The sequence below is a fragment of the Cucumis sativus genome, chromosome 2 (assembly GCF_000004075.3).
Source record: "Cucumis sativus cultivar 9930 chromosome 2, Cucumber_9930_V3, whole genome shotgun sequence".
Lineage (NCBI taxonomy): Eukaryota > Viridiplantae > Streptophyta > Magnoliopsida > Cucurbitales > Cucurbitaceae > Cucumis > Cucumis sativus.
In genome coordinates this window covers 24,439,926-24,462,466 of record NC_026656.2, presented here as the reverse complement: position 1 = coordinate 24,462,466, position 22,541 = coordinate 24,439,926, and the positions used below count along the sequence as shown (strand labels likewise).

Genomic DNA, 22,541 nt, shown 5'->3' with positions numbered 1-22,541 from the left:
AAATTACAAAATTTAACAAATAAATCTTACCTTTTGTTTTATTAAATTGTTGCTGTGATTATCGTAGGAAGAAATACAAAAATTTATAATAAAATTTAATTTTAAAAAATATTTAGTTTGTATAATAAAATTAAAAAGTCCAAGTAGAAATTGAATTTGCTCTTACAAGCTAAGGTCAATAGAGGAAGACGATTGGATATTAGGCTCAACCATATTGAAATCAAGGAATATAATCTATCTTGTTGGGTGGTCGCACGCCTTAAGCTCCATATGATACTTAGAAAAAGAATAAGAGTTTCTACACTTTTTCACTCCCCAGTTTGTGTAATTAAAACTTGTAAAACACAAAAATTATAGGTGTATTACACATTACTTTTAATTTTGTGACTTATTATGGATAATTAAAAGTTGAAGAACCCATTTGGACTCTTTTACACAAACCTCAAGGCCAATGACTAAATGTTTTTTATAATCTAACTTTTTATTTGATTTTTGGTTTCAAAAGTTCAATCCTGTTTCAAATTATACAAAGCAAAGGTTAAGGATCAAATTGGCTTGCCTTCATTTTGTTTTTAAAATAACATATCTTTTGAAGTGTATCGAGATAGAATAGATCATTGTGATGATTGCTATTTGGTATTTGGTCATTCATAAAAATTGTTTCTCACCATCAGCCTCATGGAAAAAATCTTCATGAAGCTATTATTATAATGTCGATGAAAAACATTGACTTGCTCAACCGAGAATCTACTCTCGTGAACAAGAAGGCCATGCAAGAAAATTACACTTAAATAATTCTCTACCAGTTTAAGCATATGCTTCGAAACTTATACAGCCTTACCACCGTGGGATTTCTGAGCAGGCCATTTCTCATTCTCTGCCGCAACTCCTCACATTCTTCAAGTGTCTTATATTTCAATGAGCAGTAGGCTTCTTTTGCAAGCAGGACGTTAATAAGGAGGAAATTTCTCCCTGCACAGAAATCCCTCTATTTGCAACTTTATTAGAATTGTTTGATTCTGTGATGCCACCCAATTTTCTGGATAATAACTATACGTATGCATGGTGATTAATACTATATTTTGTTGAAGAACGGGTTTAAAATGTCCCTCTTTTTCATTCATTGGATGTTTTTATTATAATAATTAAACTTGTACTTAACTTTTTCTCTATCATTTTTGCATACCCAATTCACAAACACCGCCACCCATTTTTTCCTCTGTTTGTTCCTTCATCCTTATTCTTCTTCCCTATTAAACACAAACAAAACATTCCTTTAATCTTGAAGATGAAGATGGGTGGTTGGGTTTGGGTAAGGAAAAGAGACTTAAACTATTACCTGAGAAGTCGACCACGAGCCAAAATCAGAAGATTATACTTCTCGTGATTAGTTGTTTTTGGAGACATTGGCATAATCGTCTTCTAGCTAGTTCTTTGATCATAACGGTTTTACATTACTATTCTTCCATTTTTGTTCAACTTGAGTATGCTCTTTATGTGTTTGTTATATAGCTGAATAGGATTTGGGAGAATCAAAACTGGGAAACTGAAGAATCTGTTTCTGCTTTTTATTATTATTTCTTGTTTTGGGAGCCTCAACAGCAATACCTCGGTGTAGGATGGACAAGGAGGAAGGAGAGAAGCATTTTGGTTTCCTTAATTTCTCACATTAGCCGATACTTTAGCTCACATTAGCAGATACTTTACCTAACAGACTGAACTTTACTCTTTTATCAATCAATTTTCGGTTCCCACTACTCGTGTGGAAGAGAATTTTACTGATTCAAACATATGTGAGAGAAGGGATTATTCTAGCTTTCATATGTTTATCCATCCAGATAATCTGACTCATGCTATGTCTGATGATGAGCTTTTCTGAGAGCTTCAATGGTGTCAAAGAGAGAGAATTATTATCCCTTCAAAAGAGTGCCAAAAGTGGCTTCATGTTCTTGACTAGAGGCCCTCTGCCCATGCTGCCATTATGGAAGAGGTTCTTTGCTGACCATGACAAACTGTTCTCTATCCATGTGCATGCCCTTCCAGGCTATGAGCTAAATCTGTCCACGAGTTCTGTTTTCTACAGACGGGCAGATCCTCAGTCAGGTATTTCTTTTTCTTTCTTCAATCTGTTTGGTATTGATATTGTACCATGTTGAGTGTGAACACAAGTGGACATTACCTATTGATAGAAACATGTGTGAAGGAGTGATTTGTGAGGTCCACATTTTCTTTCACTTGTTTTTGTTTTGTAGCTATAGAGGTACTCCACATGGACAGTAACAAGAACTCAATTAGAAAGTCATGCAACACTTGGAGACCTTAATGAACGTAAGGTTAGATAAACTAGAACAAAGGTTTCAAGCTAGAAAAATACTCAAAGTAAGGAGACAGGTTGTGGAGAATTCTGATGAGGAAGAAAACTCAGAGCAAAGTGAATCTAACTCTGACACTATAATAAATCGGCATAGGAGAGGGGAGTGACATATCTAAGAGGAAGAAGAGGTTTGAGAAAACAGTTACCATGTTGATCAAATCATGTTACATCAAGATCAAATCATGTTACATCAATTTATTCCTCATATCTTTTGTATGAGAAGTAAACTGATGTGATATTTAAATATCATCACTACAATAAAAAGAGAAAGGTAAAACTTATTGTTTCTACGTTGTAATATGGTGGAGGTATTTATTATCGCACAGAAGAAGAACTGGAAATCATGCAACACTCTCATGGAAAGAAATGAAGGTGCTAATGAGTAAGTGTTTGGTTCCTAAAGGTTTCCACAAACTGCAAGCTTTGAAACAAGGGAGCAAAAGTGTGAACACTTGCTATCAAGAGTTGTTACTACTTGAGGAGGTTAACATATATGAGAAAGAGGATGAGGAAACTATCATGGATCGATTCTACAGTGGGCTTAATGAGAAAATTGTCAATAAAGCAGCTCATGTTTTAAGGCAAATAGGGAGGGGGAGAATTTGGAATTGTGATTTTCCTATTTCCTTTCCCTTTCTTAAAAATTCAAAAACTCTCTACATAAACTCAATTTCTCATTTAATCCTTAACTTTAGTGTCCTTTAATTTAAATCTAATTATCTAATCCAAATAACCATTTAAATTTTTAAAATTCCAAGTTTAAATTCAAATAATTCGAGTCAATTTAAATAGAAAAATATCTAAATATTTGGGGATGTGCATGTCTAACAAGAAGAATGAGAAGAAAAAATTATGTCGAGAAGCACTGTTGGTGTGAATTTTCACATGCATTTCAAGTAAAATTTTATTCTTGTTTGCTTTCTCACAACCATTGTTATGAATACATGTTTCTTATTTAGGTATTAACATAGGCATAATGTATGAATGATAACATTACATAAGTAATGACATTAAGGATCACAATGAACTTGAGGGAACACAAAACATAACGTAAGTAGTGATCCTTACTATCCAGTAGACAAATCACTTACCTTAGGTTATGCTAAGTTTCTCGAGGAAGAGAGAGACTCGAGGATATGACTGGAAATAGCTTTTGTCCTTTCCTATCCAATTAATGCTAACTGTTTGAATTTTTAAATTGACACTAGCTAGTTTATCTCTCAAATCCGAGTCTATTGCTTGGAAGGCAATTATCCTAACCCTTGGACTACAAACGCATCATTTAAATAGTATACTACTATTATTTAAATTTAGCTAAAAATGTAAATGTTAACTTAGAATATATAAAAGACTGCAACAATCAAATTTCAAGAAAATAAGTAAAACTTTCAAACACAAAAAAGTATTTTTAAAAAATTATCAAATCTAGTCTTGATAGTGACGATTTAGATTGTAATAAACATTTGTCCATTGTATATTTACTAAAAAAACAATTTGGTTCTTGAACGTTTAAAAATAACATTTTAGTTTCTTTATCGTGGTTACGATTTAGTATCTATATATTGTTAAAGTTGTTTTAGGATCTAGCAAATGTGAAGTGGCTACCATCGAGGATCCACATGTGCAAATTTTTGCACCGATAAATCAAGCTTGGGTCGACTTAGAATTGAATCGGTTCAAACTAAGAAGATAAAACATTGTTTCAAAATTTTAGATTAAAGATTAAACCACCTCAAACAAAGAAACAAAATCTCCTCTAAAGTTTCTAATTAGAAGTTGGTCAAAACATTGATTTTTTCCTCTTTACAATTTTCTTTTACTATCTATGATATCTTGTAAGTTTATCATCAATATTCTTTTAAGATAACAACACAAGTGTTGTAGAGTCAAACAAGTTGTCTCGTAAAATTAGTTAAAATACTTGTAAACTTACTCGAACACTCGCAAATAAATAAACTAAAATAAATCACACCCCGGACGATGAACATAAAAACTATCATAACTTATACTCCGATACTTTACACCTAAAATACAAACTATTTTAGTCTATAATTCTATCACATATTAGTATAAAACTAAAATAGTTTGCATTTAAAGTTTTATATTCAAATTGTTATAGCACACATTTTGTAATAATCAATTATTTTTTCTAAACAATTTGTAGAGGCCTCGAAAACCTATAACTTAAATAACTTAAAAGTAGGAAAAGGAAATCATTTTTTTGAAACTATGCAGTGATCATTGACAAGACCGTACAACAAGTACATAATTCTCATCTCCACAATCGTATTTATTTTTGGGAAATTGAAAGAGATATAATGAGTTTTGGTGAGAACAAAAAAAAATGTAAGAGACGAGGAAATTTAACGTTGTTTTCAATCAGAGAATTGAAATTTCTTGAATTTTCTTTCAACAACTATGGACGAGAGATTGATTTTTTCTTTAGGCAAACTTAGAAACATGATTGTTCAGTTTTGGAACTTGGGGATTGTTTGATCTATCGGCTTCTAAATTGGTGTTAAACAACTCGACTTCAATAATAAGATCAGCATTAAAGTTTACACATTTATCGAGTAACTCAATTTTTATCTATTTCACATTTACGGTAGAATTTCATCTTTTTCTATTATTTATGGTTATTTACGCTTTTGAGTTTAGAGAGAAGCACGATATATAAACTATTTAACCTAATGACATCTTTTATAGTCAAAGAACATTCTTTCTTATTATATTGCTCTCTTTGTGGAACTATGAACGTTAGCTAACACACCATTAGTGGACAACGTATATTTAAAGAACTCAGACATCTAAAGAATGATAAAGCAGCAATAGCTCTCAAGCCCGACGAAGGCAAAAGCTCTTAAGCGGCCACTGCGAATGCTTTGAGAAACAAGCCTTAAAGAATACCATCATTGTTTGCACAAGATTCAGATAAAAAGACAATCAAGATGATGATACGAATCAAGGAAGTGCTAAGACAGCCAAGGGTATACCAATCAGATACCGGGAATAATACCCAGATCGGAAACTCTAGTCCATAAAATATAGCATCATCACAGCACTTGAACGAACATATATATATATATATAACAGAAAACACGAAACAGAAGATCAGGATTGAATGAGGTTGAAGGGGGGAGAAAAATGAAAGCTTTTTTAATTAAATTAAAAACTATAAAACGTACGAAATGATAAAGAATGCACCAAAATCAAATGTTTATGAAGAGATGAAAACCAAGAATGGTGGAATCGAGGAGGTGGGAAATGTTAAAGAATGCACCAAAGTAAAATAATTTCCCTTCATTTAACATAGTTTGAAAAACAAATTATAATTTTCAGTAACTACTAACAGTAGTTGTAGGTGAAAAAACAAACATTACGGGAAGATAGAGAGGGTAGGAACAAGACTCAATTACATAGGCAAAAAGAAATCAATCTATTCAAATAAGAGAATTGAGAACTCAATCCTATTAAATTTAAGTATTATATAGTGGATCAACTACGAGAATTGAGAACTCAATCCTATTAAATTCTTAACAAAGAAGAGCATTTGACAACAAGGATTCTAATAGAGGCTGAATCATGTACATAATCTAAACAAGATTCATAAAAAAACATCACTAACTAAACATAACATAGAGACAGAACTGTCATAATAATCACTATAGATTTACAACATCAAACCAGTCTATAGAGAAAAATTAGGCTGGGCTTTCGACAAAGCTGAACTTGAGTACTACAGTAAGCATGAAATGCCTGAATAAAATGTTTCACGCATTTGGTGCTTCCTCGATTGCTTCCTTGAAGGAGGCAGCCAGGTACTCGGCGAGGCTAGGTTGTTGAGAGCTTGACCTGCTAGAAGAGGAATCTGAAACTCTTGCTTTCTTTGTACCAAACTTGGAAATCCAATATTCCGAAGGTTTTGCAGAGTTACTCAATGGAGCAATTGTCGTCCAAATACAAGGTTGCAGAACCTTCCAGGGATCTTCAAGCATGGAGATGTTGTAAAATTGTTCTGGTCCAGATTTGTCTGATGAAGAATGACGACCATGAGAACCAGTAGCTCGTCCATAGCCAAATCTTGGACTAGGAGTCATATTGCCATGATGTCCATAGCTGCCTCTACCTGGACTAAAACTGCCTCGGAACCCAGGGTTAGGGCTTGAACTACGGTAATTAGCCCTGTTTTGAGTAGGATTAGTGTAAGGGTTGCCTCTTGGTCCAGATACATGGCTGGGGGAGTTCATCTCCCTCGGTGGCTGGGTAGGGAACTGGTTGACAAATGGTCCTCTCGGTCCACGCCACATATGTAGATCTCCTTGATTCACAGCATAAGGTCTAGGCATTCCTGGTCTACCATGGCCACCAGCTTCACTATCACCTAGTGCATAGAAAGTTCTCTGGTCAAGTGAATATTTGATGGATTTGATGAGTAGAAGAGGGAGACATTTCAGGGTTTCCCAATCCTACAACACAATAGTATATTTATACTTGAAGGAGAAAAGTGATTCCCAAACTACCATACGTTGGATGAAAGACCACACCGAGGATGGGAACCAAATGCAATTAAAAAGCATTAACAAAAATGATAACTGAACACCAGAAGGGATTCTTCCTAATTCCACCAATAACATCACATATTAACTCAATACGAAGGAAATATTACAGCTTCCACGATGGTATGACATCAAACCATAGCGAGGAATTAGGAACTATAATCAAACTACACGAGCATAGAGAGAGTGATGTGCATTTCTGTTATAAACAAAATTGATTCCCCCAAGGAAAGCTTGTGAAACAGACAAAAACATTTATTCCGAGACACTAATTAAATTTTTAATATCTGTGACATTTAATATTAGTTAATCAAACAAATAAGAAGCTGTAAAGGAGAGATTTAACTTTTATCATTAAATTTCTTGCAAGTTATGTATCTCTAAGAACTGCAAATCCCCCTAAAGTATGATGCATCTCTTAGAATACATTCCAATCCAACAGCTTTGATTGAGAAAGCAATGCACAATTTGCTACGGGGATGTCCAACAAGAGTGCAGCCAAGCCACCTTATTTGTGGGAATTTGCTTTGACACTTCATGTAGGGAGTATAGGTATGGGATACAACAGGAAATAAATCTCTACTTTCTTCAAAATATAGTTAAGGACTGTCTCCATTGAAACATATAGCCTGTAAATTTCTTTTCTTTCTACCTTATTTTATTGAAACATGCAAGTAAAATTACAAATGTCCTGTTGGTTTCTCGGGTTTTGAAAGCATAGCCCGTCTTTACTGCAGTAATAGAGGCATATCAAAAGCTTAATGGCTTGGCTCCATGACACAGGTTTTTTGTTAATTGCTCTAGACCAAAAACACTTCCGCTTCCTAATAGCATCACTCGATAACCATTTCTAAAACCTAAAAGCTCTAAAAAGTAGACCCTTAAGCTCCTAGTAAGTTACCGTTAGCTGTTGAACGATAAAGTTCAATCAAATAACCCTTCCTAGTGAAAAGATGTACCATCTAAAAAAGTAACACCACACTATCAACAAACTCACACTCGCTCAAGCAATAGTGTCCCACCCTTGAAATTTGTCAACGTGCCATGCAAAATTACAGCAATTCAATACTGCCTTCATTGTCAGTATACTACCAGTGTTAATCTTATCCGTATGGATCATTTGACTTATCTTTTTTGGCACCAAACCATATTAAAGAGGAAAGCTAAAATCAAAGGAATTTGTGACTTAGTTCATTTTACAACCTCAAGTTGGAGGACCTTTCACTAGTTTTTGTTAATAGATTACGTAACTTTATTCATAGGGAAGTTATTTTTTCTGTAACATGTTTCTATGGAGAGGAAACATAATTATCCGACACATTATACCATATTTGATCCCTCTATTTGCAATTCGACATTTTTAAAATCAAACATCCATTAACAAACAAGTAACTCAGTATCTTATTCCCATTATACGACCCTTCATATATTTTTATGCACAAGTAATTTAAGAAAACAAAAAATTACCTGGAAAAGTTGGTGGAAAATAAGTTGTTGAAGAAGTGTTGTGGTGGTAAGGAACAAAATTATCAGACACAGGTTGATTCTCAATCTTCCCTTTCTTCTTACTAGTAGAAAATGCAGCCATAGGATTTGTGTAATAGTCAAATCTTGGGGCCGTACATGGTGCTAATTGCCCTACCATGGTAGCTGATGATTCAACCAATGGATTAGACAGATGATTAGGCAGAGAAGTTTCGACATAATTAGCTACATCAGCCTGAGCAGCTTCCATTCGCATTGCTCTCAGCCTCTCCCTTCGTTTTTCTGATTCTTCCATTCAACCTAACAATATCATTTCTCAATCATTATCATTCGTCATAATTGAAACCACCCAACAAATTCGACAAGCACAATGAAACACAAAGACTCTGTTAGGTACCTAAGTTCCTACAAATAAAAAATACACCACAATCCAAGAACGGGGAATTAGCTTCCACCCTATGTATTAGTATTGCAATTACTGTCAAACATCAAATAACCATGGGTTCCAATGATTACGAGGGAAATAGCAAGAATAACAAATACAAGCAAGAAGATCAAGAAACACAAGAATACTTAAGGTCCCTGGCTGTTCAAGAAAGTTGTCATTCCTCTACTGATCTCTCGTTCCTTCCAAAACACTCTGCCCTCACACTAATCCTTAAAACCCTACTAAAACCTCTCCATGGTCCCCACACGCATTTTTTGATAAAAACAACTTTCATTGAAAAAGAATGAAAGAACACAAGGGCATACAAAAAAAAACCAGCCCACAAAACCACCCTTTTAAAGGAAGGGGGACCAAATAAGTAAAATATTACCTATAGAATAGCTACAAAAGTTCTTTGCAACCAAAGTCCAAAGAGACACTTGAAATCTAGGCAAAGAACAAATCTCACTATTCCCCTCTCTCTACCCCTAAACACTGTATCATTCCTCTCGCTCCAAATATCACAAATAATAGTGCATAAAAAGCCACCCTCATCACCAAAAAGTGAATGGAGAAAGGAACTCCTCAATTGTCACTCTAACACTCCTTGAGCTGGCAAAGCTAAAACTGAACTCATGAAGAAAGGAGCACCATACAGCCCTTGCAAAATGGCAATCTCAGAAAAGGTGATCAAGATCTTCCTCCGCCATTCGACACAGCAAACAACAAGAAGGCCCGACAAGTGAAGTCCTCCTAACAAACCTATTAACAATGTTAACCTGGCCAAGCAAGACCAGCCAAATAAAAAACCTAACTTTCTTCAGAATCTTAGTCCTCGTAGCCACATCAAAGACCGAAGGGGGAGTGGGATCCAACAACAATCAAAACAAAGAATCACAATAAAATCCCTGACTAGGATTAGGAATCCAAACATGTGCATCTCTCCTCCCCTCTCTAACAATGAACCACCTGAGTAAGGAAAGAAGAGAGATCACATCCGTCGTGGATTTAATCCATGGTGACCACCTACCTACGAATTAATTTCCTACCGCTTTCCTTGACACTCAAATATTGTAGAGTCAGTGGCTGTCCCGTGAGATTAATCAAGGTGCGTGAGCTGGCCCGGACATTCACGGATATAAAAAAAACATTCAACTCTAGGACCGGAGTACCATGGCTAATTCAACTGTAACAAATAAACTTAATGGGCATTCAAGATCTCTAAAGTTACTCCAAACCTTACCAAGAACTTAGCAAATACTCTTAACTTCAATGGACAATATTCTAACTACCTTCTAAATTCAAAATCAAGCATCCACTATCATGCGACAAGGAAAGTAGTATGGAAATCAAGCCGAAACTTAATGGATATTCGAAACTCTTCTAATTAAACAATGAATCAAGCCGAAACTTAATAGGTATTCGAAACACTTCTAATTAAACAACGAGATGTTACCAAGCTTACCAAAACTTCTAGACTTAGCGAAGGCGGCAGTAGGGGACAGTGAAATCGTGAAATCGAAGTTGGATGATGTTGAATGGCACGATGTATGAGGAAAGCGAACTAGAAGAGAGAGACAGATCCGACCTCGAGGCTGACGGTGTCAAATGCGTCGAACGAACTCCGATAAATGGAAAGTTGGTGGTTGATAAGAGAAGAGAGAAATATCGGTGGAGAAAGAGGGAGAATCGGTGGGTTAGGGATTTCGGCCGCGTTGAGCTACGCCGTGACCGGCGTGCGAGAGAGAGATGGTGAGCGGAAGAGAAGTTCGAGAGAGGTGGGTTGCGCGCTCGAATCGTGTGGAAACCTTTTTCTTTTATTTATATATATAGCTGTTAGGAGAAACTTTTTTTTCACAATTTTACCTTTCGTTTCTCACCTTTCTCATAATGGATAATTTTATCATTTTAAAATCAAATGTAATATTATTAATTAAATTATAAATCATTAAATGTTATAGAGAATATCAAATATCTTTATCTATTTATTTTTATAAAAAAATGACATTTTTAAATATAGCAAAATAAATTAAAATATTTACGAGCTATACCAAAATTTTGCATTTTATCAATAATATTTATTGATAGACTTCTATCAATATCACTAATAGAAGTATATCAATGTCTATTATTGATAAAGTCTGAAAATTTTGTTATATGTTCTTGATAAGAACAATGTTCCAATTCGTATCACCAAAACAATGCAAAATCAAATGCGCTCTCTAACAGTATCCACACACGAATTGGGAATTCGACTCCTCGAAGGTTAGAACCTCACAAAGTGAAAATTTTGACTCTTTCTATTTTGAACGAGTTTTATGTCTTTGCTTGTATGTAAAATAAGACTCATAAGGTCGTATTTATAGACTTCTTGAAGTTTCCTAATAAGCCTAGGATTTCTAATAAGCTTTCAGTTCTCCAATTGGACTTATTAATTATGTTTTCTAATAGTATGGCAAATCTCCAATTGTATTTATTAATTACGACAAATTTGACTCAGTTCTTTCATGTGCGACCTATTAGGTTAACTTAATAAGACAATTGGCTCATTACTCGTCCATAAGCCATAATTGGTCTCTAGCAAGACATTATAGTTACTTTTATTAAATTAAGTTAGTGATTCAACATATCCTAATATAATTATTGTTTTAATTATTTTATCACGCGATATCTATAATTTTAATATAAGGCATAGACAAATTTACTTAATCTAATTCAATTGCTTTCTCGATCAATAAGCATATTGAAATAATAAATGATATTAATACCCTTATTAATTCATTTATAGTACGATTATGCATTTCCACGATCACATTTAATCGATGGGCTAGAAATATCTCTCTATAATAAGAGGGATAAATTCCATATTGATTAATTATTGTCAACTACATAATTCATAACGTATTCTAGTATAACCTTTATAATTATTCGATTAAAGATAACGTTTGATTCCATCAGATAGATTAATTCTTATATTTCACACTATGATATTCTCAGGTCTAAGGATCAAAACAATCAATTATTTATGACACATGTCCATATAATAATCTCAAAAGAGGTTAGTCTAATTCATATTTTCTAATGAGAAAATATTATTATAATTTATGTCTCTACATATATAATCATCCCATGATTATCAATTATATAGCTCATACTAATCTTAATTTATCATAATAATCGATTATGAACATTTAAAATATAATAACATAATCATGCATATATTATTATACAATAAAATAATAACTTTTATTAAATAATTAAATAATCAATTAATTATCCATAAAATTATTATATTCCACAGCAAAAAAAATCAACAAAACCATACCCAATAAAAATGTTCTCTCTCTTTCTCAAATACTTTAAACTCAAACCATCTTTCATGATTCCTTTCATCATCTGAGTTACAAGGTGAATGCTATTCCTTTGAAGCATAGAGTAATGGCATTTCATCATATCCATAAGTTCACAATTTACCTCATTTACCATTTCTAACCTTTCTCCATGCACCATATCTTCTACTAACTAACTGTTAGACTCACATGGTAACCCTAGATGGGGAGTGAAAAAGTAAAAAAAAAAAAAAAAAACTAATTTATGTTAAATAACAAGAGTGATAAAATAGTATGTAACAATAATTTTCGTACTCAAGATGAAGTCAATTAGATTTTGGGAAAAATGAAGAATTTAAGAAGATGGAAAAGATATTGAAATTTAAAATTAATTTGGGTCATTCAACGTAAGTAAAAGAAAATTAAATGATTGAGATTTAAGTCGTTGAACACAAACACAAACAATAATATAATAATATATTTTTTAAAAAATAATTTGTTTTAAAACGCAATAAAAACAAGTTCACCATCACTTTAAAAAATTAAGATAAATAATAATATTAAATTTATTTTCATTTTAAAAGCCAATTAAAAAGGAACAAAAGCTACTTGTGTTACTCCTCCCGTTTTCTCTAATTGGTTTGATTTGATTATTTGGCTGTCACATCACCATCTTTTAGCCATATTTTTTTATTTGAACTCTGATTTGGATGTTTCAAGAGGTATCAGAATCATTTCAAGTTCTTTAAGTTATGGATTATTCAAAATAATAAAATTGTCAATAAAAATTCAGATTTTTTTCATCAAAATATTGATTAAATATTTAATTAATTACTAAAATGTATATTATAGTTTTCTAAATGGCTATCTCTGAAGAGAAATATTTCCGTGCTACCGTTTCTTGCCAAGTCTAAAAAATTCCCTGTGATTAAGAATAAATATACCATAGACCATATGGAAATGTTTAGGAAAACATATTTTGTTCCACCATTTCTTGTTAAGGGAGGTAAAAGACAGGAGATGGGATGTTACAAAGGTTCAATATATTGGGGTAGAAAGAGTAACCTTCACTCAAGAAGATATTTATTTGATAATTGAGTTGTGGCTGACCGAGTTAACTATAGAAAGGGACACATGCGGTAAAAGGCTACAAGAGCTCATTCTTGAACCAAGGTACCTTAAGGAGAAAGATGAAAACATGTTCAGAGATTAAAGACGTTATAAAGGTTACATTAGCGTATCAACTCCCAATAAGTTCATAGTCACCAAGAGTAAGTAAGCAGCAATACCTCAAATACTTAGGTGGACCTGTACGCACTCAAGATTCATCTTACAAGTCTCAAGACAGAAATATATATATTCCTGTCAAAGAAAGTAACACGATAATATATTGCTTGTTTATGTGTCCAATAACCCAATTTTTTGCTTGTCGATGATTACTCAATCTAATTTTAAAAGAACTATGCATGGTCGCTTTGGTACTTCATCACTTTGAATGAATCACTCCCTTACAATCTACTAGCACAAACTCCCATTGCATTCCTCCAATCAAACAATGTATGGTTAGCAAGCTTTTCGTTGGCTTCTTTACACGGTAATCAAAGTTCTTTCTTATTGTGAGTATTTAACAATTTAATTGATAAATTATGCTTAAATTCAAAAAGAAAATTTGATCAACCCTTATATCTTTTTCATCGAGAAAATCACGAGGGATTAAAATGATGTCATCACAATATGACCTTCTAATTATTATGATATATCTACAAATGGTTTGGGTTGACATAGTGGATTGATATGTACTAAAGTGAAATGAAGTTTGGTGTAGTCAATTTGATGGAAATGTTTGTGGACGTGAATGTTGACCATATTCATTGCCATCAAACTGTGATGCATCTTGATTGGATGTTGTGACCATCACAAGATCCATTTCTCTCGATACCCAAGTTACATGGTACAATATTATCATACATTGAGACATATTGAGAATATCATGTGTGATGAAACTATTGGAATCGTCTGATTATCGTGCTAGTACATATCTCTTGTATCTATTCTACATTTTATTTTGGTGTTACTGATACGAACAACGACATTTGGATGCATCACTTCCTTCTAGAAAAAGCTAAGATCTTCATCATCAATTATTTCAATTAGGAGAGCTGGAAGTAATAGATCGTAATAACACACTTGATATGTATATATGAAACATATTCGAATTGATATTCAGTCGTTGGTGCATAATACTCACAAATTCAGTGCACGTTATATATCATTTATGACTTTCAAGCCTTTCATCTTACCTCTAACATAGTTGCTTCTAAACTTGTCTCATTTTCCACCAAATTGTACAAATATGTGAAGCAACGTTGCCATAAATATCGAGCAATCGTCCAACCCACATAAATAATCACAAAGATTTTAGTAAACGACTGCCTAGGTTTTTCTGCATGATTGTTCAGTTATTTATGAACGATTGTCCATATAAACTTAAATGATATTTTAGTATTCTTTAAGGCATCACTTAAGTTTATTTGGGCGATCTTCCATTTTTTTTAGAGTGAGTTTGGAAAAAACCTACATTGTAAAAGAATAGGCATTCTCTCCGTTTGGTTATAGTGATCGTTTGTCTGGAACTAAACAAAAATGAAAGCAATGGACAAATATAATGTGCACCTGAAACTCTGAGAGAAAACGATTGGAGAAAAAGTGAAGAGTAGAGAATAAGAATGCAATTGAATATCTAACAGTGACTTTCCTTGTCTCATTTTTTGATAAAATCAATAACATTCCATATTGTTGGTAAAATATTAGTCGGAATGAATGCTTTGGTGAAATGTTGGTGTTACATTGAATACGATTGCTAAAGGCTAAAGGGGTCGTCAAAGAGAATGACATATATAATATCATAAAAATGTTTAATAATGTCATAAAAAAGGTTTACAAAAAAATGAGTTGGATTGAATATTTTTTGAAATGGAACCATCCTAGAAAAGCTTTTGAGTTTGATGTTATTTTATGAAAATTTTGAAACAAGTTATAATTCAGTTCATGTTTTTATAAGAATAGATCATACGTAAAAACCTTCATTTTTTTTTTCTCAATATCTAATTAAATTACATTACTAAAAAGGTTGAAGCAATTCTATGGATAATAACCATGAGAATAGCAAGATTGTAAAATAGAAAATTAGATTATGATCAATTTTGTAATATTTTTAATTTTAATAATGTGAATCTAATTCTCAATTATATCTTCTAATGCCACTATAAACATAAAAACAGTGAAACAAATGGGTGGTACTGAGTATTATTACGTTTGAGGCCCAGCCCATGAGTTGAGGCCGATACAATCATCAAAGAAACCCTAAACCATCTTCCACAAAAACCCTAATTTATCAGTCGATGCCCTATAAACTCACCATCCCTACTCCTCCATTCCACCACTCTTCGTTTTCATCTCTTCACGAACAGTTTATTTTGGTGCATTCTTCATCGTTTCCTCCGTTTCCTAGTTTTTAATTCTAAAACTTTTAATTTTTCCCCCTTTTCAACTTCATTCAATCCTTATCTTCTGTTTCATATTTTTTTTTATTATATATATGTATATGTTCGTTCAAGTGCTGTGACGATGCTATTTTTTGTGGACTAGAGTTTCTGATCTGGGTATTATTCCCGGTATCTGATTGATATACCCTTGGCTGTCTGAGCACTTTCTTCAATTTGCTTGATTCGTATTATCAGTTCGATTGTGTTTTTATCTGAATCTTGTGCGAACAATGATGATATCTCTAAGGCTTGTTTCTCAAAACATTCGCAGTGGCCGTCTAAGAGCTTTCGCCTTCGCCGGGCTTGAGAGCTATTGCTGCTTTATCCTTCCTTGGATGTCTGAGCTCTTTAAATTCTTTTTATATACTTGAATTTAGTTAAAATTTGCACCATGTTTTGTTGTTTGAATGATTTGGATTGCGTGTTGATGATGACAATTCCGAAGGCTTGTTTCTCAGAACATTCGCAGTGGCCGCCTAAGAGCTTTCGCCTTCGCCAGGCTTGAGAGCTAATGCTGCTTTATTCCTTCCTTGGATGCCTGAAACCTTTTTCTCTTAGAAACCTTCTGAACAGGCTTGCTTGACTGCTGATGTTGGTTGTAAAATTATGAGATCATTGTACTTTGTCTTGGCTTTCTCACATTTTGTGTTCAATTTAGTTTGTCCGTTAGTTCTTGCCTGATTAAGCTTATCGATCACATTTAGCTTTTGGCTGAGTAAATTTTTGTTATGGTCATATCCTTGAATCCTGAATTGTTTAGGCTTAGGCCATCTACGGAAGGCTTATGATTAGATTAGATATTGATTTTTACATAAGAGTTGTGAGCCCCTCTGGAAGTTGAAATCTTTTTGGAAAAGGACCAAATGATGCTGCTCAATACAGAAGGAGAGTGGATTTGGTGAATCATCAAAGGGCACATTTTGGCTTATTTGGATTATATGAAACCATTGCATCCTATAATGAAATTTGATTTCATGAGTAGAAATTCCAAATCAGAATGTATAGTAGTCGGTTCAAGGATTTTATATTTGAGGAAGAAGAATGGCTTGGAATGCAAATTTTGGTTTTGTATAGCTCAAAATCTTAGATTTGATATAATAAATAAAGGACTTGTTAAATTGTGTGATATCACAATTTTGTGTAATAACATGTATTAAATTCAACTAAATTTAATTTACATAATTAATTTATAAAAAAGTAGTTGCCAAGTGAATTTATTGTTTTTAAGTCATGTTTTGAAATAGTATATTATTTAAATTTCATTCGAGAATAAAACCAATGAAAAATATTTTCATTTGTAAAAAAAAATGAGATTAGGGGACAAAGAGTTGATCCCCACTTTGGACTTTCTACTTCTCCCTCACTTTCGGCTTTCTCCTTCCCCCTCACTTTTGGCTTTCTTCTTCTCCCTCACAACTTCTACTTATACTGAGGCAAAATGCAGCCGTCACCGCCATCTATTGGTCAAGCCCTTTCAATTCATAGATGTGGATCATCAGACCTATGAATGAGGATATTCCCGAAACTTACAAAGGAAAAAGGAAGTGAGTTTAGACAAAAAGAGAAGAAACTTGGACAAAAAAACAAGTAACTTGGACGAAAAGAAACGAAGTGACTTATACCAATCTTTTTTATCGATACCAATCAATAAATATTGATTAATACATAACATTACTTGAAAATGAAAATGGCTGTTCTGCTCGTCACTAAAACAAAAATCACTTTTTATAATGTTTTTCGTTGTTAATTTGTTTAGGTTTTAGAATCAAAATTTTCTTTCTTAATTTGTTTATTGATGTCCATCAGGAATATAATTTGAAAATTTGCTCTATTTTGTAAATACATTCTTTCATCAATTTTCGTACTTTAATCTCTATTATTTCAAATTTTATAAATATTGTGACATTCTCGTACCTTATCTAAATTGCAATTTCAAAATTTATAGTTAATTTGACAAGATTTTTCACATAGATATTTTATAAACTAAAGTTTGGTTTGGTAACTATTTTATTCTTTTCCAAAAATTAGATTCATAAATATCTTTTATACCACTACATTCTTACTTTCATGTCTCCTTTTTATCTCTGTCTTTTTAGAAAACAAATCAAAATTTGAAAACTAAAAAAACAAGTGGAAATTTTAAAAAGTTTACAACTTTTGAAAAAAAAATTAATTATTTAGAAAATAATTATTAAATTAGGTAGTTAACTTATAGAAAAATTGATAAGATATTTAAACTATCACATAATTTTCCTACTTTGTATGCATGACCACTTTTTAGTGGATGAAATGTATATTGAGAGTATCAAGTGGTTGGAGCATATAATAATAATACAAGTCTGTTTTGAAAACTTTAGTACACATTTGCTTTCAAGAGTGCAAAAAAAAACGAAAAAATCTAAATACACTTCTGATAACCGTTGCGCTGAACCAACATGTTTGGAAAGTGGGAAAGTTTTGCTCGCTCTGGATCACCTTCTTCGAGTAGTAGCATCGGACATTTGCAAGCATACAATTGATTTAATTTAGTGAGACGTAGCATTGCTTTTGTAGAAGGCAGTTTTTTCAAATTTTTGCAGTTATAAAGACTGAGTGTTTGCAAACATACAAAGTTTCCTAACCATTCTGGCAAAGCTTCAATGCCTCCAAAATTTTCAATGGACAGAAATTCCAAGGCAGTGAGGTGTTGAAGTTGTTCAGAAATTTGTGTTACACTATTGTTGCTCAACTCATCCTCGACTAAAGTAATTTTTTTAAGGGAAAGAAGGTGCTGAAGGATGCCAAAATCATAATTTTGCATATTTCCAACAATTCTCATTACCCCCAAATTCATTAGATGACATAAATCTTCAGGCAGTTTATCTAATGGACCAATGTTTAAATACCATAATTTCGGCTTATTTCTCATATTTATGCTCAAATTTGAACCTTGGTTTATTGTCACACGTCGAATGGAGCTACAAAAGTGTAGTCCATTTGGAAGTTTTGTTAATTTGGGACATCCACGTATTTCCAAGCATTTAAGATTGGAAAAGATTGTAACATTTGATGATGCATCATTTGTCATTACTTCTTTCCATTGCTCTAAGTTGATCATATCACACATTACAAATATCTCAAGCTTTGGGAAGAACCTTCTTTGGTTTAGATCATTACCATAGAACTCGTTGTCTATAATTTGGACGCCATGGAAGCTGTAAATCTCAAGTTTCTTTAGGTTGTTTAATTGTCCAAGCATTGGAAGCTTTTCACAATTATTACAACCATACAAACCTATCACGCTTAAATTTTCAACAAAAATCTTGTTAGGCAAACGTCTTTCTGCAAAGTTGTAGATTCCTAATGATTGTAGATTTTGGTTTGGTTGAAGTCCTTCCAACACTTCCAAATCATTGTAATTGTTGTTATCTTTTCTTTCATTGGACCAACTTAAGTGTAGATCTTTTAACTTCTCCTTTTCTGCCAAGTTTGTTCCATTGGCTTCCTCTTTGCTTTCAACTTTCTCCAAACACAAAAGACTCAAACAACCTTGCAAGTTTTTCAATGGACCCAATTCAGTAATTTTACAACCTTCTTCAAACCCGATCACAAAATGAGACAATGTCTGAAGTTGAGTTAATTGACTTAAATGTGGAGGCGTTTGGTCAACATTTGACCATAATTTCAAGTGCCTTAAGCTTACCAAATTTGTAAAGTTCATCGGAAATTTTTCAACGTATGAGTATAGAAACTTTAGTGTTTGCAAATTATGAAGAGAAACAATAGACTCTGGAAATTTTAATCTACCTAAATAACATGCAATTTCTAGATATCTCAAGTGTTTCAATTGACCAATTGACTTCGGTAACTTATCACTAGGCAGCGTTGATAGCTTTAAAACTCGCAAACAAACAAAGTTCCTTATCTCAACATCAAAAAATGTTAGTTGGCCTATATTGCAAGGAATCCGTCGAATGAAATCAACCATGGGTAACTTGCATGCAACCTTTTTAATCTCCTTTTGAAGTTCCTTCTTTGATATATTGCTAGGATTTAGTTGCAAATTTTGATCTCTTGAAATTTCTATCGCAATATCATGTACAAGATCATGCATCTTATATTCTTCTGGCCTTGTTTCAAATTCAAGCAGATCAGGTATCTCATATTCCTCTGTCTTTGTTTCATGGGCATCTTCAAATAAGCAGTGTGACAACAAGATCTTGAAGTATATGTCTCCTACAGTTTCCATTGTCATGTTCCTTCCTTCTTGTGGTTGAAGAAAACCTTGTGCCATCCACATGTGAATTAGTTCTTGTTTTTCAAACACAAAATCCTTGGGAAAAATTGAACAATATGAAAAACATTGCTTTAATGCAGATGACGGTAGACGATCCACACTTAATTTTAATATAGACAAAATAAAATTTTCCTCTTTGAGTGGAGTGCTTAACACATTTTTCAACATTTCCTCCCATCTCTCAACATCTCCTTCAAATTTTACTGCCCTTCCCAAAACTCGTGCAGCCAATGGTATACCACCAATTTTTTTGACTAACTCTTTTTGAATGATCTCCAAGTTTGAAGTCATTGATAATCCATATGCATTTGCACTTTCTTTAAACAAGGACCAACAATGATCATCAGATAATTTACTTAAAAGATGACCAGAACATGTTCCCATGATTTTTGCAACTTCAGCACTCCTTGTAGTCACAACAATACTATTTTTAGAGTTTCCAGTGATCTTGAGCAAACAGTATTTCAACTCATCCCATAGAAAAGAATTTTCGTTCCAAACATCGTCAAGCACAAGAAAATATCTTTGGCCATGCATCTTCTTTTGGAGTTCACGAAGTAAAACTTCCTTACTATCCCCTCCATTAGAAATGGTGCCTTTTAGATTTTGTAAAATATCTAGCAAAATCTTGTTGACAATAAATGGTTCAGAGACACAAACCCAAACAGTTTTATCAAAATGTTGTCTAACCAACTCATGGTTGAAAACTAACTTTGCCAAAGTTGTTTTTCCCAATCCACCCATACCAACAATGGGTAGGATAGATGTAAGTTGATTATTGCTAGCATCAATCACATGTTTCACTATACTTTCAACTTCAACATCCCTCCCCACAATCTTATGATCTTCGAGTTCTGAAATTGTCTCTCGATATTGACCAATAACATCGAACTCAGGACTTGCATTTTCATTTCCCACTAGTCCTAAAGGAGCAGCCTCAAGGTAATGCTTTTCTAACAATGCTATAAGAGTCATCATTTTTTTTGCCATGTTAAGACGAAAGATCAAAACATTGGTAGAAGGAGAAAAGAAATCACACACCTTCTTCATTTTTCTTGTTTGGACCTTTTGTCGAAGATCTTCATAAACAATTTCGTCTAATAGATCATCGGCTTGATAAACAAGATGTTGAAGATCGTCCACCCACATCCTCACAGAATCAAGATGTAATTTTCTCATGTTGATATCGCGTAAGAAAGCTTCAGCCTTGAGTAGCCATTTTTGGAGGTTGGAGAGATGTTCCTGGAAGCCCCATGCTAGGCCAGTTTGCTCCCCTGCAACCTTCAACACCTTCTTCAACGTTTCTTCCACAGCAAAAGTCCATAGGAAATCAGCCATTGTGCAATTCTAAGGTTCTCTCTCAGAAAGAATGCTCAAATAATGATTTGGAGAAGAATTAGATCTAAAATCCAAAAGGATAGGTATAAATCAAAGTGGTCTTTGCAAGTCAACGTGGACTTGGGATAGAGGAAGCTTCATAGAAATGAAATGTGGTTGGAAATTAAAGGTTGTGCCATTGTCATATTCATATACCTAACCTAAACCCAACAAAACAAATAAAATACTTTTAAAAGGTGACTTCCTTCATCACTTATAGCATTTGTTATTAAATAGTAATATTGTAAATAAGACGAGATATACATATAACAAATCACATAAAAAAAACTATTATATTTTACTCATATATTAAATTATACATTGTTAGTTTAAAAAATATATAAAGTGATAATAAGTAGGTAAGTTATTCTCACTCTATATTATAGTTTACTACATTTTAATAATATTTACTATATAAACATATATTTTAAAATTAATTTCGGAAGGATGTAGTCTACAGAATAATAATGAAAAGTTATCGAAGCGAAAAATTCTAATGATTTATTGTATAATATTATATATGTGCTAACGAAATGACAAAATAAACCGAAAACCAAATATAAAATGATGAATATCGATATTAAAGACACCAAAATGTATGGAAGAAAGGAACGAAATTGAAGGATGAAGTAAACGGTGTGGAAAATTTCAAGTTGTTGCCGGAAGAAAAGATGAAAAAAATTGAAGGATGAAATGTTTTCTAGTGTCGGATGAAAGCTTTCAAAATGTTAACGTGGTAAAAATAATATGTTATACTGTTATAATTCATTCAAAATTTATCCAATATTAGAAAGATTTTATTTTATACTTAATTAAAATACTATTTATAATTTATTACCGTAAAGGAAGTTATTAAATTCATAATAAATTGAAAGTAATGTGAATTAATAAAGAAATGATTTAAAATTAATTTTGAATAACATATATAATTAATAATGATGATAAGATTATAATAGTCGAACAAGTATAAAAATTCATAATTAAGAAAATAAATTTTGGTTGTGAAAATTTATAGTCAAATTTTAAATCATTCTAAATTTTATTTATTTATTTTAAAATTCGTTCTCTTTCTTCTTCGCGTCCATCTATTTTACATTTTCTATTTCTTCCTCCTTGATTTTAGGAGTAAACCGTGTGGGCTTTTAAGAGTATTTTAGTCATTTGAGAATACC

General features: G+C 32.8%; 2 protein-coding genes and 5 non-coding genes across 7 annotated transcripts; 3 read left to right on the top strand and 4 right to left on the bottom strand.

Annotated features, from left to right (window-relative positions):
* Positions 1-5,169: 5,169 nt before the first annotated feature.
* Positions 5,170-5,292, bottom strand: LOC116402290. Its single transcript, XR_004214803.1, has one exon. It is a non-coding gene; the product is annotated as a small nucleolar RNA SNORD14 (small nucleolar RNA).
* A 47-nt stretch (positions 5,293-5,339) lies between these two features.
* Positions 5,340-5,440, bottom strand: LOC116402313. The gene has a single exon (XR_004214826.1). It is a non-coding gene; the product is annotated as a small nucleolar RNA Z157/R69/R10 (small nucleolar RNA).
* A 351-nt stretch (positions 5,441-5,791) lies between these two features.
* Positions 5,792-10,661, bottom strand: LOC101221481 (protein SICKLE). The gene is made up of 3 exons (XM_004148050.3): positions 10,308-10,661; positions 8,398-8,715; positions 5,792-6,755 (listed from the first exon to the last, which is right to left on the bottom strand). The coding sequence occupies exons 2-3, from the start codon at positions 8,708-8,710 to the stop codon at positions 6,145-6,147; spliced, it is 924 nt and encodes a 307-aa protein (XP_004148098.1). The 5' UTR covers positions 8,711-8,715; positions 10,308-10,661; the 3' UTR covers positions 5,792-6,144.
* Positions 10,662-15,783: 5,122 nt separating this feature from the next.
* On the top strand, positions 15,784-15,884 carry LOC116402311. Its single transcript, XR_004214824.1, has one exon. It is a non-coding gene; the product is annotated as a small nucleolar RNA Z157/R69/R10 (small nucleolar RNA).
* Positions 15,885-15,941: 57 nt separating this feature from the next.
* LOC116402288 lies at positions 15,942-16,063 on the top strand. The gene has a single exon (XR_004214801.1). It is a non-coding gene; the product is annotated as a small nucleolar RNA SNORD14 (small nucleolar RNA).
* Positions 16,064-16,138: 75 nt separating this feature from the next.
* Positions 16,139-16,262, top strand: LOC116402289. The gene has a single exon (XR_004214802.1). It is a non-coding gene; the product is annotated as a small nucleolar RNA SNORD14 (small nucleolar RNA).
* Positions 16,263-17,956: 1,694 nt separating this feature from the next.
* LOC101205288 (disease resistance protein RGA2) lies at positions 17,957-21,478 on the bottom strand. The gene has a single exon (XM_011651769.2). The coding sequence runs from the start codon at positions 21,328-21,330 to the stop codon at positions 18,115-18,117; it is 3,216 nt and encodes a 1,071-aa protein (XP_011650071.2). The 5' UTR covers positions 21,331-21,478; the 3' UTR covers positions 17,957-18,114.
* Between the last annotated feature and the right edge of the window lie 1,063 nt (positions 21,479-22,541).